General features: G+C 40.1%; 1 protein-coding gene across 5 annotated transcripts in view; it reads right to left on the bottom strand.

Moving 5' to 3' along the window:
- The window catches only part of NR2C2 (nuclear receptor subfamily 2 group C member 2), a 91,838-nt gene that overhangs the window by 22,483 nt on the left and 50,965 nt on the right, over positions 1-18,390 (bottom strand). For 4 of the 5 annotated variants that reach the window (XM_053929910.2, XM_053929908.2, XM_053929909.1 and 1 more), the window contains 2 exons: positions 15,634-15,744; positions 4-204 (listed from right to left, as the gene is read on the bottom strand). In XM_053929910.2, coding sequence (XP_053785885.1) covers positions 4-204; positions 15,634-15,705 — 273 coding nt within the window. In that variant the 5' untranslated portion in view covers positions 15,706-15,744. The remainder of the gene's footprint in view (positions 1-3; positions 205-15,633; positions 15,745-18,390) is intronic. The other variant, XM_053929911.2, reaches the window with a different exon arrangement.

Below are 18,390 nucleotides of genomic sequence, written 5' to 3' on the forward strand. Positions count from 1 at the left end.
AACCTGGATCCTGCCAGGAACGAGGTTGTCCGAGGTGGTGAATATGAGCTGCTTGGCACTGGATGTCTCCGGGGAAGCCAGGATCACCTTCCCAGTTCCAGCTCCATCTGGGCTGGTCAAGATGAACTGCTGCTTGGGGGATCCGGAGGCGTCCACTGCGGTGACTATCTGGATCTTCTGTCCTGTCTGCTGGTCTGTCACAATCTACAAGACACAACATGGAGGCTGCTCTCACGGGGCATTGTGGGACGCGTGCACTTGCAGATGGTGCTCAAAGCGGTGTCTGCCCAACGCTGTCCTGGAGTCAGTGCTGGTCCAAGATGCAATTTCACCAGTGCATGGTGAAATGAGAAAAATAAAACAAAACAGTGAACTTCTCAGAATACAAATTTTACAAAGCTAACTTTATTTTAGGATGGTACCATTCCCACTCTTTTTAGAATTAAAACGCCTTTAGGGGTGAGGAGAAGGGGAACTGGGTGAAGGTGGTTAAAAGTTATAAACTTCTCGTTACAAGAAAAGTCAGTCCTGGGAATGCAGTGCACACAACAGGGCAACCACGGCGAGCTCTGCTGTACAGTGCACTTGAAAGTTATGAAGAGAGTAGATCCTAAAAGATCTCATTGCAAGGATAAAATATATTTTTTCCTTTTCCTGTGGATGTGAACTAAACTTACTGTGGTAATCATTTCACAATATATGTAAGTCAAATCATTAGGCTCTACACCTTCAACTTCTACAGTGCTGCATGTCAATTATATCTCAGTAAAACTGGAAAAAGAAAAGCCCTTTCCTTTATAAAATGAAGGCAGCAATAAATAGTAGATGATAGGTTTAACTTAAAAAATAACATCCTTGTTCTGGGCATAATAAAAAGTGTGAACACCTTTTCTGATATGCTGCTGACCAACAAAATGCAAAAACTGGAAATGACTACTTTACAGAAGGGTTGTTTCTGAATGGAAGATCCTGTAAATAGTCTTGCCTTGTGGTGACAGAGTACAGGGAGTCCCTTGCTGTCATGCACCCAACGTCTCCCACTTCCTGGCTCAGAGGTCTTTAAGGATAGGGATGACACATGATTCAGGGCTGTATCCCCAGGGCCAGCACAGGGCCTGGCACATGGAGAGAAGACTTTAATAACAGATTGTAAAAGTACTGAAGGCGTTAACTCTGTGGAAATTCTGCCCCTGACTCTGCTGAGGACTCCTACCATTCAGGAACCCAGCTGTCAGGGACTGCCTCTTCCAAGAGTCTCTACTGAGTGCATCAATCATGATTAAAGTAGTTGCTATGGCAAGACTGACTTCTCTTATTCCCACTCATAAAGTTCTTTGAAGCTATTCTAGGCCAGGCTAAGAACCTGCTATCTCCCAGGCTAAGTGCCCAGCTTAGGGCACTGCCTACCTTCTCCCTGAGAACACCCACAGGTCCTCACTTCAAACAGGAGTTTTGGGATTGCTGTGGCAGGGCCTTGGGCAAGGGGCAATGTGTTGCATCTTTGGCTGGAACTCAGTTCCTCATAGCATATTTATGGGCAGGTCTGGAATCTGCATCACTTCTTAACAGATGTTGATTTATGATTGGGAATTCCATGGTTGAACAGGAAATGCGCAGTTTAACACAAGAGCTTTGCCAACTGTTCAATATAGGAAAGCAGACAATGCTGGCTGGTTCAAAAGAAAACGACATAGGCAGGAAAGATGCAATCACTTGAAACATGTTTAATTGAGCACCTGGTATGTGTCAAGCACCGTTCTCAGTACTAGGGATAGGGACATGAATGCCACTAAAGCCCTACCTTGTGAAGTTAACCTGCTAGCAGGGAAAACAGACCGTGAACACTCATGTCAGTCAGTGGTAAGTGCCATGGAGAAAACTAAAAAGCAGGGTAAGTGAACAGAGCATGACATAAGGAAGCAGCCAAGGGAGCAATTTTAGAAAGAAAGACCTCTCCGAAGGAGTGATGCTGAGCAAAGACCTGAATGAAGCAAGAGAGAAGCCGTGCAAAGATGTGGCCAAGTCTGTTACAGGCTGAGGGCACATCAAATGCAAGACCAGAAAGAACAGCAGACTGGGGACAGAAGACACAAAAACAAATCTTAGCTGATGGCTGGGCATGAATCCCAATAAATCATCATTTCCAACTGAAAGGTCAAAAAATTTTTAAGGCTGAAGAAGAACAGATTTAGATAGAAGCAAAGGAAGTACCTTTCATTGTTAAAATCTGTGGCATACCCAGAGTCCCCTGGAACAGTAAAACATGAGAGAAAAATCTTTTAAAAAACTTTCCTACCCACTGTTCAACTGAACGGCTGAAGACAGACTGGTTGGCTTTTCTCAGATGCCACAGAAGGGACTCCTGCCTTAATTAAGAGGTAAGTGCAATGGCCTTTGAAAGGTCCTCATCACACTGAGATCTGAGTCAAATGTCTGACTTTCTTTTCAGTTCTTATTTCCTTCCTGGTTTCCCTGTTGAAAAATGAAACAGTCATGTGATTCAGAGGGGTCTTACAATTACCAACTACGACCAAGGGAAGGACAGTACAGTAAGTCCTTCGCCCTTGGAGTGTTCAGAGATAACGCACACTGTGCCTGAGCACCCATGGTAACTGGCACGTCTCTTCCTTTTATGCTATCCCTAGTCCTCTTGGTGGAGGCAAGGAAGGCACAGGGCTGGGCAGGAGGTGGGAGGGGACTGATTGGGTCCAGACAGGGACAGTTGCTCTTGGTGACTATACATGTAACATACCCCAAAGCCCAGATTATTTTCTTTTTTTCTTCAAAGATTCAGGCTCACATGAGTTCAATGAATTATTTACAAACATTTAAAAATCTTTTTGTTTATTCTTCCCTCACAAGACATTTCCATTTTCCATTCAGAGAAATCACCTCTATGAAAAAACTAAAAATGTAAGCAGAAAAAAATTCCCCAAATACCCTCATGGAAACCCCACGGTAACCATGAGGCAAAACAAAATGCTGTTAACAAACACGAGCAGGTAGACTCCTGATTAATAGGACCAAGATATTATCAAATTAAGAGGATGTATCCAGACATGTTATTACGGTGGGTCCTAAATCTAATGATTGGTGTCCTTATAAGAAGGCCATGTTATGACAGAGGCAGAGATTCCCATAAGCCCTGTGGTTTCCATTGCACAATTCTGAATAATGTGGAAAATTTTAGAAATGCCTATGTCACACTGTAGCAGAGCTGACTATCTGCTAGCCCAAGGACCTCTCTAATTGTGCTCTCAAGGGACACAATTTAACCTGACACACTGTGATTCTCCTCCACACTCTGTTCCAGCTAGGGTGGGCTCACCATTTCTGTTGTAGAGAAGAGCCTGCAAATGGACTGCCTGAAGGCAAAAACCAGCCACTGAATAATTTTTGTTTGACTTCCTAAAGTTTAAAATGTTAAAAAAAACTGGTTGCCAACATCTAAAAATAGAGTATTTTTAGATTATTAAAATCAAATCTACAATTTACTTGACAAACTGGAAGTTCTTGGGCCCATCACAGGCCCAAGTTGCCTCATGGCACTGGCTGGCTGGGTGTAGCCGCCTCTTTACATCAGAGGATCTCTGGTTTGTCCCAATCCCTACCTTGGCCACCTGGTCCTGTAAACACTTGAGTTTGTCATTCTGAGACAGGGCTCTGCAACTAGAGCCACAGATAAGATGCTTGCTCTACTGCTTCCCAGTTGTGTCAGCCTGGGACAGTTATATGAGTCTTCTGAGCCTCTGTTTGCATATCTATAAAAAAGGATTACTAGGAAAGTGAAATGACGTGATATGCATGAAAGTACTTGGTACATAGCCCAGAATATAAAAGGACCTTGATAAAAGCGTTTCCTCCCTCTAAGCTCTCACATACTTCTCTCCTCACTTGCGAAGTCTTGTCTTAGTTGTTCCAGCTCATCAAGTCTCCCTCCCCCAGTGGGAAGATCAAGACTTTCTACCGCAGCTCACTCATGCTTTCCTTTACTCCTCAAATACTTCCAGGGGTCTACTCTGTGTCAGGTGCTTTGCTAGATTACAACATTGTGGAAATGGCTCCTGCTCTCATGAAGCTTTTAGTTTAGTGGAAAAGATTTGCCAAAAAAAAAAAAAAAAAGTAAACAGACCAACTAAGTTAACAACTTCAGTTCATGATACATATTATGAGGGAAATGATCAGGTTGAGGTAAGAGAGAATAACATTGACAACTTTAGACAGAAAGGTCAAAGAAGGCCTCTGTGAGGAAGTGGCATTTAAAACAAGACTCAATGTTAAGCAGAAGGGAGCCAGATAAAGGTTTAGGGAAAACTGTTCCAAGTAACAGGAAATGTTCTGGCATACAGAAAGCCCTATGAGGAAGGAACTCTTAGAACTGATCTTAGGCCCATGGACATGAAGAATGACCCAAGCAAGGAGCCTTAAGAGGAATATGGGCTGACCCTGCTGGGAATTTGGATTTCATTTAAAGTACAATGAGAGTGCCCTGGCTGGGTAGCTCAGTTGGTTAGAGTGTTGTCCCAATACACCAAGGTTTGGGTTTGATCCACGATCAGGGCACATCCAAGAATCAACTAATGAATACATAAATAAGTGGAACAACAAATTGATGTGTGTCTCTCTCTAAAATCAGTAAGTTAAAAAAAAAAAGTATTATGAGAGCTACTCGAGGGGATTTTCCCTCCTAAAACCAGGTCTTCAAGTTTCTTATACTATTTTATATCTATCTTACAAAATTTACACCCCCCCCACATACATACATGTGTTAACAAACATATGTAAATATATATAAAATTTGTGAGATCATTATAGGTCAGGGTATATTAGAGTATAACAAAGGACAATAGCAAAGATAATTAAACTAAAAATAAAAAGTAAAAGAAATCTGTTCAAAGATATTCTTGATCTTTAAACTCATGAATTGTTAGTGTTGCTCGTAGGCAATAATCAGACAAGTAACTTCTCCATTTAGCCCCACTAACTCAATCCTTACAAAGTTTAGGTGGATAAATAATTTGACACACCTTTCTTCCCTGAATAACATGAAAGAGTATTTTCTAAAAACATTCAGGGTTTTAAGTAAGTAAATACTGGGAAATGCTTTACATTTTAAACAGATCTTCCTGGATGTTGGATGAAAAGAAGAACAAAACAAACAAGTAGAAGCTGAAGAACTGTTGGGATGCCACCGGAGTGAGAGCTAAAGGTTTTGACTGTGTCTAGGGAGAAGAGGACCACTCCGAGATACATGCTTAAGGGAAAAGCAACAGCATGTGCAGGCGGGTGAAAAAGTCAGGACTGGAGAATGAAGAGTCAGGAATGACTCTCAGGTTTCTAGCCTGAACTTGGAGTGGTGGAGAAGCAAGGGTTGGCAGGAATTCAGAAGTCTGGTTTTAGCTTGCGAAGTATGAGATGTCCAAGTAGATATATGAGGTAAACTACCAGATAGATGAGGTTGGAGATCAAAGTAAACTTCTGGTTTCAACTTCAACATGTGAATAGCTGAGGAGTCATTGTTTCAGCCTTATAACATAAAAGGGCCAGATGAGTTTAAAATCAATGACTTTCCTAGGGCTCATTAGAGAGTTGAACGTGCAAAGCAAACTCCATCCTGAAATCTGGAGAGGGGTGACACAAAGTCTGAGATCTACTTACCTGGAGCAGAAGCCAAGCTGGAAGGACACTCAAATGTAACTATGATGAATTGCTGGAGACTTAGCATGGACTAACATGAGAATGAGAAACTCCTGGAGGTCACAGCCTTAGCTCCAGGAACCCCATTTGGTTCTCATGGTGAAGAGATGAGCAAGATCCCCTGGTGGCTCTGGCAGGGGAAGGGTAAGAGTAATTTTTATAAAATAAACTAGAAGCGTTCTCCATAACCAAGGCCTATTCTCCAAAGGAAAAGACTGCCACGGTCTTATTCCACCTGGAAACTCTAGGCCCCTCTAGCCTTCCTGACTCATGGGAGAGGAGGGTAGGGGTTAAGGAACACTTGAGAAGGTCACAGCCCAAGGACGCAGGACCACTAAGAAACTGAGATTTCACAATAAGATTATAGAATGCCTCCTTCCCCACTACACCACTGTAACCCCCAGCATAACACAGGGTTACAGCTGGAAGAGCTTCAGGACACAGACTCTCAGAGGACTACCTAAGGAAACCCTAAGTCAACAGGGGAGACAAAGACACTGGATGAATTTGAAGCCTATGGCACCTGTAGCTACAGCAAACATTTAAACATAGCTCAACCCCTAGTCAGATTAACACACATTCTCACACTAGAGGCTTTACCTCAGTTCCTGTTACCCAGTACAGCTGATACTGTCTGGCCTTCAGCAAAAATGTACAGGGCTTGCCAAAAGGCAAGAAAACCACAATCTGAAGAGACAAAATAAGCATCAAAACTAGACTCAGATATAATACAAATGTTGGAATCATGAGACAAGGAATTTAAAATGACCATGATTAATATGTCAAGGTCTTTAAAGAAAAAAAGTCAACAACATGTAAGAATAGATGAGAAATGTAAACAGAAATGGGAATTCTCAGAAAGTAGAAAGTGTTAGAAATCAAAAACACTGTAACAGAAATGAAGGATGCCTTGATGGCGCACCAGTACACTAGACATAACCAAGGAAAGGATCCGTGAGCCTGAAGATAGGTCAATAGAAACTTCCCTAACTGAAGTGCAAAGGAAAAAAATAATTAAAAAAGCAAAAGGAAAAAAACAGAACAGAATATCCACGAACTGTGGAACAATGTCATAATATAAGATATACATAATTGGAATATCAGAGGGAGAACAAAGAAATATTTGAAGTAATAATGACTGACAACTTTACAAAATTAATGACAAGACCACAAAACCACAGTTCCATGAAGCTCCACTATTGAGCAGAATAAATGTTGAAAAACTATATCTAGGCATATCCTGCTTCTAAGGCCAAATACAAATTAAAGATAAGAGGCTTAATTTTCCCTGTTGAAAATACGGAAAGAGACTTGTCCTCCCCTCTCCCTTTCCTTTTAGAACTTTTTGCTCAGTCCTTTTCATACTTAAGTAAATCTTCAAAGTGGTTAGATTATCCTCTTGTCAGTCTTACAACTCAGGATGTTTTTCAAGGACTTGGAAGCCATCTTTTTAAAATGCAAACTTCAAGAGAGGTAACTCCCTATCTCCCAGTCCTGTGGGAAAGAACCTAACCAGATGGTCACTTGCTCCCATTTGCAAACTACCTCCTGTCACAGAGATGTAAGAAGTTTGTCCCAGCTCGGCTCGTGTGGCTGAGCGGACTGAGTGCTGGCCTGTGAACCATTTGGTCACTGGTTCAGTTCCTGGTCAGAGCACTTGCCTGAGTTGCAGGCCAGGTCTCCACTTAGTGGTGTGCAAGAGGCAACCAGTATTTCTCTAGCACATTGCTGTTTCTCTTCCTCTTTCTCCTTCCCTCCCTCCCCCTCTCTCTAAAAGTAAATAAATAAAATCTTTTTAAAAAGTTCGTCTCCATTCTTCCTTAATTAAGTGAAAGTAAAATAAAAATTTTATTTTTCTTATTCTTAGTTAATAATAGTACCAATGTACTAGATAATTAGAGCAAGTGGGTAAGTGAAATGAATGACAGCAATGTCATAAAGAACAGAAGGGAGTAAGGAATTGGGAATCCTGGTATAAGGTACCTGCATTATATGTGAAACAGAATAGTGTTATTTGAAGGTAGACTTAGATTAGTTAAAAATGTATATTGTAAACTCCAGGGCAACAAAAACATTTGTTAAGTGTGTTTGATACACTAACAGAAGGAATAAAAGAGATCAAGTAAATTGCTCAATCAAAACCAGACAATGCAGAAAAAGTAGCCCCTGGCAACAAATAGAAAAGAGTTAACACATGACTGATACTAATTTAAGTATATCCAAAGTCACTTTAAGTGTGAATGGTCTACATATACCAATTAAAGGAAAGGGATTGTCATTTGGATAAAAAAAGAAGACACAATTATAAATTGTCAATAAGAAACCCTAGACACAGAAAGGTTAAAAGTAAAAGGATGAAGAAAGATACCAGGCTAACATTAATCAAAAGACAGCTGGAATAACAACATTAATTTAAAGACAAAGTAGACTTTAGAACAAGGAAAATATCAGGAATAAAGAGGGACATTACATAATGATAAATTGGTCAATTCCCCCCAAAAAACATAATAATAAATCAAGACGACAGAAAATGAGGATTTAGTTGACTTGAATAGCATTATCAATCAATTTGATATAAATGACATTTATAAAATACATCTAACAACAGCAGAATACACATTCTTCTCAAGCTTGCATGAAACATTCACTAAGACATCATATTCAGGGCCATAAAATACAGTTTAAAAAACAAACAAACAAACAAAATAATAGCCCCTGGCTGGTGTGGCTCAGTGGTTGAGTGCCTGCCTGCGAAGCAAAGGGTCACTGGTTTGATTTCCAGTCTAGGGCACATGCCTGGGTTGCAGGCCAGGCCCCCAATGGGGGGAGGGCGTACATGAGAGGCAACCACATGCTGATGTTCCTCTCCCTATCTTTCTCTCTTCCTTCCCCTCTCTAAAATATAAACAAAATCTTAAAAAAAATGATAGCTAGAAAAATCCCCAAATACTTAGAAATTAAACACACTTCTGAATAATACATGGGTCAAAGAAAAAGTCTTAAGAAAAAATTTAAAATGTTTTGAACTAGCCCTGGCTAGTGTGGCTCAGTGGTTTGAGTGCTGGCCTGAAAACTGGAAGGTCACCAGTTTGATTCCTGGTCAGGACACATGCCTGGGTTGTGGGCCAGGTCCCCACCTGAGGGGGCTCAAGAGGCAACCAACTGGTGTTTCTCTTGCACATCCCTCTCTTTTTCCCTGCCTTCCCCTCTATCTAAAAATAAATACAATCTTAAAAAAATTTTTTTGAACTCAATGGAGCTCATCATAACAGAGGTCTGGGCCACAGATACCCATTTGGGAGTCACTGGCATAGAATGAACGATATTTAAAGCCATAGGCTCAGCTAGATAAAATACAGAGAGAAAAAAGTAGATCCAGAATGGAATCCTGAGGAACTCCAACACTGAGCAGTCCAGCAGAAAAGATGCAGGAAAGAACTACAGCCAATACCATAAAAGTTAGCCTAGAATTACTTCCTGTAAGTTTTATGAATATGAATTCTCCTATAAAACAGATACTTAGCTGACTTATTAATCTAGGATGTTTGAGAATGGTGGTTCTGAAAAAGCCCAATATTTTAATGTATTTACTCTTGGATCATAAAGTCTATTTAATAAAATAATCAAAATACATTAAGACATAATTTTTTTGAAAGCCTACTGGCTGAAAAGTAAATAGGTAGGGGTACAGGAAAAATAGTATTTTCTTATTTATAATTATATAAAATTTGAGTATCAGCTTGGATATTCAAAAATAGAATAATAGAGAATGACAGGACTTCCGGCCAAAATGTAGGCATAGGTAGATATACTTTGCCTCCGTGCACAACCAAAAGGAGGACAACAACAAATTTAAAAACAAAAACTAACCAGAACTGCCAGAAAATCAAACTGTAGGGAAGTCCAATAACCAAGGAGTTAAAGAAGAAACATTTATCCAGACTGGTAGGAGGGGCAGAGACAGGCAGCCTGGGTGGAGAGGACATGCAGCAAGGTGGTGGCTAGAGGAGCAGGGCGGGTAAGGTGGCAGCTGGCGAACTGGGTGAGGAGCCAGGCAGTCCCACATCTGCATGTGGATAAACCAGAAGGAACAAGTGGGAAGTGAGACAGACAGCACAACCCAGGGTTCCAGTGTGGGGAAATAAAGCCTCAAAACCTCTGACTGAAAAAACCTGTGGGGGTTGAGGCAGCAGGAGAAACTCCTAGCTTCACAGGACAGTTTGTTGGAGAGACCCACAGGGTCCTAGAACATGCACAAAACCACCCACCTGGGAATCAACACCAGAAGGGCCCAATTTGCTTGTGGGTAGTAGGGGAAGTGAATGAAAGTCAGCTGAGAGCTGAGCCAGTGACATTGTTCTCTCTGGGACCCCTCCCCCACATAAGAGCACCACAAGGCAGTAATGTGGGTTGCCCTGCCCTGGTGAATACCTAAGGCTCCACCTCTTACTACTTAACAGGTGCACTGAGACTGAAAAAATATGGCCCAAATGGAAGAACAGTTCAAAGCTCCAGAAAAAATACAAGTAAGTGATGAACAGATAGCCAACCTATCAGATGCACAGTTCAAAACACTGGTTATCAGGATGCTCACAGAAATGGTTGAGCATGGTTGCAAATTAGAGGAAAAGGTGAAGGCTATGAAAAGTGAAATAAAGGAAAATGTACAGGGCACCAACAGTGACAAGAAGGAAACTGGGACTCAAATCAATGGCTTGGACCAGAAGAAAGAAAGAAACATTCAACCAGAACAGAATGAAGAAACAAGAATTCAAAAAAAAATGAGGAGAGGCTTAGGAACCTCCAGGAGAATTTTAAATGTTCCAACATCTGAATCATGGGGTGCCTGAAGGAGAAGAGGAAGAGCAAGAGCAAGAAATTGAAAACTTATTTGAAAATATAATGAAGGAGAATTTCCCCAATCTGGCAAATGAAATAGACTTCCAAGAAGTCCAGGAAGCTCAGAGAGTCCCAAAGCAGTTGGACCCAAGGAAGCACACACCAAGGCACATCATAATTACATTTCCCAAGATTAAACAGGAGAGAATCTTAAAAGCAGCAAAAGACAATAGTTACCTGCAAAGGAGTTCCTCTAAGACTATCAGTTGATTTCTCAAAAGAAACCTTATAGGCAAGAAGGGGCTGTAAAGAAGTATTCGAAGTCATGAAAGGCAAGGACCTACATCTAAGACTACTCTTGCGGTGACCCAGCATATCTATCACGTAGAATGGGAGGGCAGATAAAGTGCTTCCCGATAAGGTCAAATTCAAGGAGTTTATCATCATCAAGCCCTTATTATAACTCAAATGTTAAAGGGACTTATCTAAGAAAAAGAAGATTAAAAAATACAAACAGAAAAATGTCAACAAACTCACAACTATCAACAACTGAACCTAAAAAAACAAAAACGAACTATACAAACAATTAGAACGGGAACAGATTAACAGAAATAAGAGACCACATGGAGGGTTACCAGCAGAGAGGGTGGAGAATGGGGGAAACGGTACAGGGAATAAGAAGCATAAATGGTAGATGGAAAATAAATAGGGGGAGGTTAAGAATAGTATGGGAAATGGAGAAGCCAAAGAACTTATATGTATGACCCATGGACATGAACTAAGGTGGGGATGATGGTTGGAGGGGGGGTACCGGGTGGGCAGGAATAAAGGAGAGAAAAAAATGGGACAACTGTAATAGCATAATCAATAAAATATATTAAAAAAGAAAGAAGAGGAAGCTCTATGTGTACCACACAAAACCACCTTGAAAAGATGTTAAAAAAAAAAGAGTACAGAGAAGTGTGAGCAAAATGTTGACACGTTTATAAATATGTTCTTTGAATTTATCATGTGTTTATGGGTACATATGTAGAGCCTGTTTCTGAAAGAATAAACAATATGGTAACAGAGGCTACCTCTTGGGAGACACCTGAGGAAGAGGAGGAAAGAAGACTCATCTTTTATTCTGTACCCTGTTTTCTGTGATTCTGTTATGGCGTGCATCTCTCATTCATTGAACATCTACAAACAAGCAATAACTCCTATCAGTACCTGAGAAGGGCCACTAGAACATCAGAGTGAGAAAGGAAACATCAGAGTTAGAAAGGAAACATCAGGTGGTTGTGGATGTGGAAATGACAGAGAATAGGTACTGGCAGCTCCAAGAAGGGATGTATAGGAATAAAGAGCTGGTGCAAGGGAGAAGTAGACAAAGGAGGGTGCTATAAGAATCCCAGATGCCTTCCAAAGGGGACTGAAATAGAGACTGCAAAATTTTTTGAAGTATATAAACAGAAGTCCTTTCTAGTAAAATGTGAAACCTTGATATATAATAGATGAAAGAAGTATTTTATAATATAAATGTATTTTATAAGCTCAAATTTAAACATTTCCTTAGGTCAAACAATGAGTACAATAATGCCCTCCTGAAAAACACAAACTTAGTATGGAGGAATGTCTCAGGGAGACCTTAAATTCACAAAGGTGGCAAGAGGTCTGCCCCAAAGAGAATGAACACTGCAGTAGAAGTGAGTGCACTGGTGATCTCCAGTGTCAAATCTGGTACATGACATGCTCAAGTGTGTTTTTCTTTTCATCAATCATCATCACTTTGAAATGGAGTTAAAAAAAATAAAATTTGAACCTAATGTTTGTGTCTGGGAAGCAATAAAGAACACAATTTGAACACCATTGGCCTAGAAAGATGAACATAGGATGAAAACTTGTGAGATTTACTGAAAAGCTACTTTGTGATTCAATGGCTTAGATTAAACTTCATTCTCAGACAAGTGGTGGTATCCTATGGCTCTTCTTCTTCATCCCCCATCTCCCATACCCTAGACCCCTGCATCTCCCCAAAAAACAGCTCTCAACCCAGCCACCAGGCTACCTACCCTACTTTGAGGACTGCCTCCCTTCCCACACGGACTTAAAAGTCCTTTTATAGCCACTAGGGTAACATAATACTGATGAACACAAGTCTGTTTCAGCTCACCTTCCACTGGCCTGCATAACTAGGTATGTTGGTCTTGTGTTAACTGCCACACCTTCATTATTATTATTATTATCATCATTATTAAAAACAGAATTATTAAATCCTGGAATGGGGAAATATAGCTATAAAAGACTTAGCTGGGAAAACTGATGACATTTTAGCATATGGACTATGGATTAGATTAGATAATGGTATGTTTCAAGATCAAACCCGATTTTGATAACTGAACTATGATTACGCAAAAGAATGCCCTTGTTCTTATAAGTATTAAAGTATCCAGGGCAAAGACAAGTGATGTCTCTAATTCTCAAATGATTCAGAAAATATATACATACACACACTCAGAATTGGAGAATCTGGAAAAGGGGTTAATGAATTTCCATAAGTTTGAAATTATATAAAAATAAAACAAAAAATTATAACTCAGTTACTAAGATTTATTGATGTTTGCTTTTTATAGGATTAAAGGAATTACCTCATTTAATTCTTTAAAAATTCTCTAAAGTAGGTACTATTTTTGTTGCTATTTTATAGCTACACATACAGATCATGGAAACTTTCCCCAGGGTCACACAGGAAGACAAGATTTCACCCTAAGTATGTTCCATTCAGAGTCAAAGTTCCTAAATGTTGCCTAGTCTGTCATCCTTATTGTGCAAACCTTCCCTCCCAAACTTATCACAGAAGCCACTATCTGGGTTCCAAGCATTGTTATTTATTAAAACATCATAGTACTTATTCTCTTCCCAGGCCTCAGGGCATGGGAGAATCACACCTAAGTCAGGGCTGGAAATGAAAACTTCATCAAAGTCATCAGCACCCATATCAAGAATCTAGAAATCACACTATAACCTTAATTTTCCTTTAAAAAACCCAAAATTTGAAATGCAGTCAGTTCATGTGCACTATGTTTGCTACACACACACTTTTCTTATCATTTTAAAAAATCCTCACCAAGGATATGTTTATTGATTTTAGAGAGAGAGAAAAGGAGAGGGAAACACTGATGTGAGATAGAAACATTGACTGGCTGCCATCTGTTATGTTCCTCATTTGGGGATGGAACCTAGGTATGTGCCCTGACTGAGAATAGAACTTGCAGCCTTTTGGTGTACAAGATGATATTCCAACCAACTGAGCACCCCGCCAGGGCTATATTTACTATACATAAAAATTGCTAACAAGTTATCTTCCCCAGAGGGGCTGAAAGCTCAATGCCAAGGATCTAGCCTACATGAACTTAACTGCAGCCATAAAAGCAATGTCACCATGAGCAGAGTACCAGGCAATGGGGATAGTCTTACTGTATGGAATGGGATGCTAGGACAGCCTTCAGAAAAACATAAAGATTCTACTTATACCAATACAGGGGAAATGCATACTCTCTAGAAATATACACTAGCTACTGACAGAGTCTCCTGGGGGAACTGTCCATGTTCTCATCTGCCCTCAGATGGATGTGATACCATGATGTAACAGCCGTGATTACATGCAGTTAGCTCCTTTTCCAGTCTTAAGAATAATGTAGGCAGGATCCTAACACCTACTACCTAAAACTATAAAGGACCCATTTTGAAGTCACCCTCAGCAAATAAGAACAAGTAAAAGAGAAAAAATAATTTAGTTATGTAAAGTTCCTAATTCTGGTGAATAGTAAAACATTAATGTCAGGCCATTACTTCTGAATTTCCAAACACTCAGATATATGTTTCCTATTTGATATTAAGTTAAAATAATGACAAGTATATGAACTCCTGTATTTATAAAATATCATGTGATATGGACATAATGGGGATAAAATTTCTAATTTATTTCATTTCATTTAGAACTTTTCCATGCTTAGTTTATAACAGTCCATAAAGTCACTTTTAAGAGTGAGCAAACACAGTAGATATTATCTAGTTACTCTTGTAGTGTATAGTGTAAATAAAAGCAATCTTTTTACTTATTCCTCAAATACTTGTCCACCCCAGTATTCTCTCACACTCATGTTATATAACTAATTTTTTTTCTGCCACTCATTTCTTGATTTTTTTGTTTTTGGTTTGACCTTTTGATTCAGCTTACTGAGATAACTATGAATCTTTAATGTGAGTTTATTAATTCTACTTTCGACACCTATACCTTCTCTTTGTTCAGTGGGCCAGACAGGTTCAGAGCCCTGGGGAAGACTAACTTCCCACAAGTGAATATTGATTAGTTAGTAACAACAATACTGGTAATAATAGTTATTATACAGAGACAATTAGTACATACTAAACATTAATATGTGTCAGGCACTGTTCTAAGCACTTTATAAGCAATATACCATTGAATGCGCACAATAGCCTTATGAGGTAAATATTATTATGTACATTTTCTAAATGAAACAAGAGAGACATTGTAAAGTTTATCTTCCAGGGGCAAAAAGCCTATAAAGTAGGGCACTAGTTTTGACTTCAAATGGGAGTCCATACTCTTTAACCACTAGGACGGACTGCCTCTCAGTTTGGATGCACATATGTAATAAAATGGAACTTCACTCCAATACTTTGAAAAAATAGTTTAGACTTTTGTATTGTAAGTTAATTCAAGCCCTGATCAGTTTGGCTCAGTTGGCTGGACATCATCCTGTAAAGGGAAAGGTTGCCAGCTGGATCCCCAGTCAGGGCACATGCCTGGGTTGTGGGTTCAGACCCCGGATGGGGCGCCTGTGAGAGAGGCAACTGATCGATGTTTGTCTCTCACACCAGTGTTTCTCTCCCTCTCTTTCTCCTTGCCTTCCCCTCTGTCTATAAACAAACAAACAAAAATAATTCAAAAAGTTAATTCAATAAATGTAAACTTTTTCTTCTATTTTTAAAAGGATAAAGTTGTACTGTACTTGATGCTCAAGGCATGACTGCTTAGTGAAACCCTTAGGCAGGTGTCTGTCTATAACTAAGTGGGACTGGCGCAGATACCTGGATACGCTGAGGTGAGGCTACTGCAGAGTCGGTGGAGATTATCTGGATGCGTGGGGAGGGGCTGGTCATCCCTGGAGATTCCGGCCGAGAAGTTTGTGTTCGTGGTACCTGTGGGTGAAAAGTGGGCTGGATCACAAGGGGGTTCAGAAAACTGCCCAATGTGGCTGGAGGATCGTGCCTTCCGCTTTAGCCCCCCCCCAAACTATAAGAGAAAGTTTATTTAGAAAGTCGAAAGAAGTGGTGAAAGAAATGGGCTCAGGAAACGAATTACAAAGGCAAACGAAGAGAGCCCTTGGAGCTTAGGAGAGACAAGGATAAAGGTAACATACTTGTGGAGGAAGACAAAGGGGATGGGAAATATATAGTTGTGCTCCTGAGAGAGAGTGCACCGTAACTTTTGCTTTCACAGTGGCATTATTATTATTATTGTCATTAACCTTCACCCCAGGATATTTTTTTCACTGCTTTAAGAGACAGGAAGAAAGGGAGAGAGGGAAAGGGGTAGAGGGGGTAGGGCCTGGGAAAGGGGGGGGATGAGGATGGACATCTGTACAAAAGAGAAACACTGATTGGTTGCCTTCCATATGTTTCTCAACCAGGGATAGAAGAAGCATCCTAGGTATGTGCCCTGGCCAGGAATCAAACCTGAAACCTTTCAGTGTACAGGAAGATGCTCCAACCAACTGAGTCACACTGGCTAGGACTCATGGTGACTTTAAAGGAGTGATAAAACTAGTGTTCTAGAGTATGGACCCAATATGACAAAGGAATCAATGAGATACTGATACAGGATGGTACAAAGAAAATACAATCGTAAAATAGCTCTTTCTAATGTTGTAAATGCAAGGAAAAAAAAAACTAAGGAATTTTCAAGTCTGCTCTGCACAACTTCAATAAAAAAGCTACCAAAATAACTTCTTTGAGATAATCTTTGAATGCCTCTAAAACCAGTTATAAAACACTCCTTTAAGATGACAGTTTCCAGAAGGAATTCCCTAACAACACTGTAGAAGATGGCAAACAGAACCAGCATTACACTGAGAACTACTGGGATTAAAACTTGTGAGAGTCCTGGTAACCTCCAGCCCCACTGGGACAGGCCTGGGAAAAGCCCATCAGTAGTACAGGGATCTGGAATTGAGTCAATAGCCACCAAAGCAAGGCTCAAGGTTCTGAGGGGTCACCTGGGCACCTGAAGTGAACAGATATTTTTCCTTGAATAAAAGTATACCATGAACCAATGCTTTACTAACTCTTCCCAAAAATAAAAAAGGAACACTTTCCAATTCATTCTATAAAGCCAATATTACCTGATACCAAAGCCAGACTAAAATATCACAGTAAAACTATAGACCAATATTCCTTGTGAATATAGGTGGAGCAATCCTCAACAAAACACTACCAAACCTAATATAGAAGCATATAAAGGATTATATACCACGACTAGGTGGGATTTTTCCAGGAACTCAAAGTTGGTTCAACATAAACAAAAAAATGCAATACACCACATTAAAAGAATAAGAGGACAAAAGCCACACAATCACCTCACTGGACACAGAAAAAGCATTTGACAAATCCAATACCTTTCCACGGTAAAAACATTCAACTATGACTAGAAGGAAAGTTTCAACCTGGTAAAGAGTAGACTTGGACAATAAATTGAGGTTAATTTTGGTCAATTTCAGCTATCGGAAGAGCAGCAGCTATCCATCCCCCAACTCCACCCTGCAGAGCGCAGCTGTGCACTGTGTTCCTGCAGCAGTCTAACATAGTTTGTGGGAGCCAAGGGGGGCAATACCTTGTCCTCCAGATATTGGGGATCTCTGCTCTTAATTGTTGACTGCTGCTTCTGATCACAGAAATGTAGACAAGGAGGCAATGATTGTCGTAGACCTTCTCCCTATTGTTGCAAGCCCTTCATCTTTGGCTGAAGCAACTTCCAGGGGACTTAAAAGGGCCGGGTTGTTATTCTATACCTCCCCATTTTTCTCTTTTCCCCTTTTGGGAGGCAGACATCAAACGCTAGGACATTCTAAAGCAACTGCATTTACAGGAGAAACTAGAAAAGCACATGCCCAGGGAAAAACTCAGATTTGAAAAGGCCTTAGAAGACTTACAGTTTCATGCCAGGATGATCCTTGGCACAGAGACAGCTCACAACAACAACGACGACGATGATGACAATGATGATGACAGTAACAAAGCCCAGCAAATCCTGGGGAAGGGAGAGACTCTGATTTCCAGAGTTATCACATTATTAAATTGAAATGTCCAGTTTTCAACAACAACAAAAAATCACAAGGCTTATTAAAAAAAACACAGGAAATTATGACCCATTCAAAGGAAAAAGATAAATTAACAGGAATTATCCTTGAAAAAGACATGATGTCAGATCTACTAAACAAAGACTTTAAGACAACTTTCTAAATCAGGGGTGTCCAAATCTGTGGCCTGGATGGCTATGAATGCGGCCCAACACAACATGGTAAATTTACTTAAAATATTATGAGATTCTTTTTGATTACGTGTTGCAATATCATGTAAAATAAATGTACGTACACTCTCGTTATTTGTACACATGCATGGCTTCAATTTTATGGCAGCATGCGGTTTCCAGTGTGTTATACCTTCCAAGTGAACACAGTAGAATTGACACCATCACGTTATATGTGCTCAAGGTGACTTAGTGAGGCAGTGATTATCAATTTTTCAACTGACCACTGCAACGTTAGGTGTTCTATGTTCTTTAGAAGT

The sequence above is a fragment of the Desmodus rotundus genome, chromosome 8, assembly GCF_022682495.2.
Source record: "Desmodus rotundus isolate HL8 chromosome 8, HLdesRot8A.1, whole genome shotgun sequence".
Taxonomy (NCBI): domain Eukaryota; kingdom Metazoa; phylum Chordata; class Mammalia; order Chiroptera; family Phyllostomidae; genus Desmodus; species Desmodus rotundus.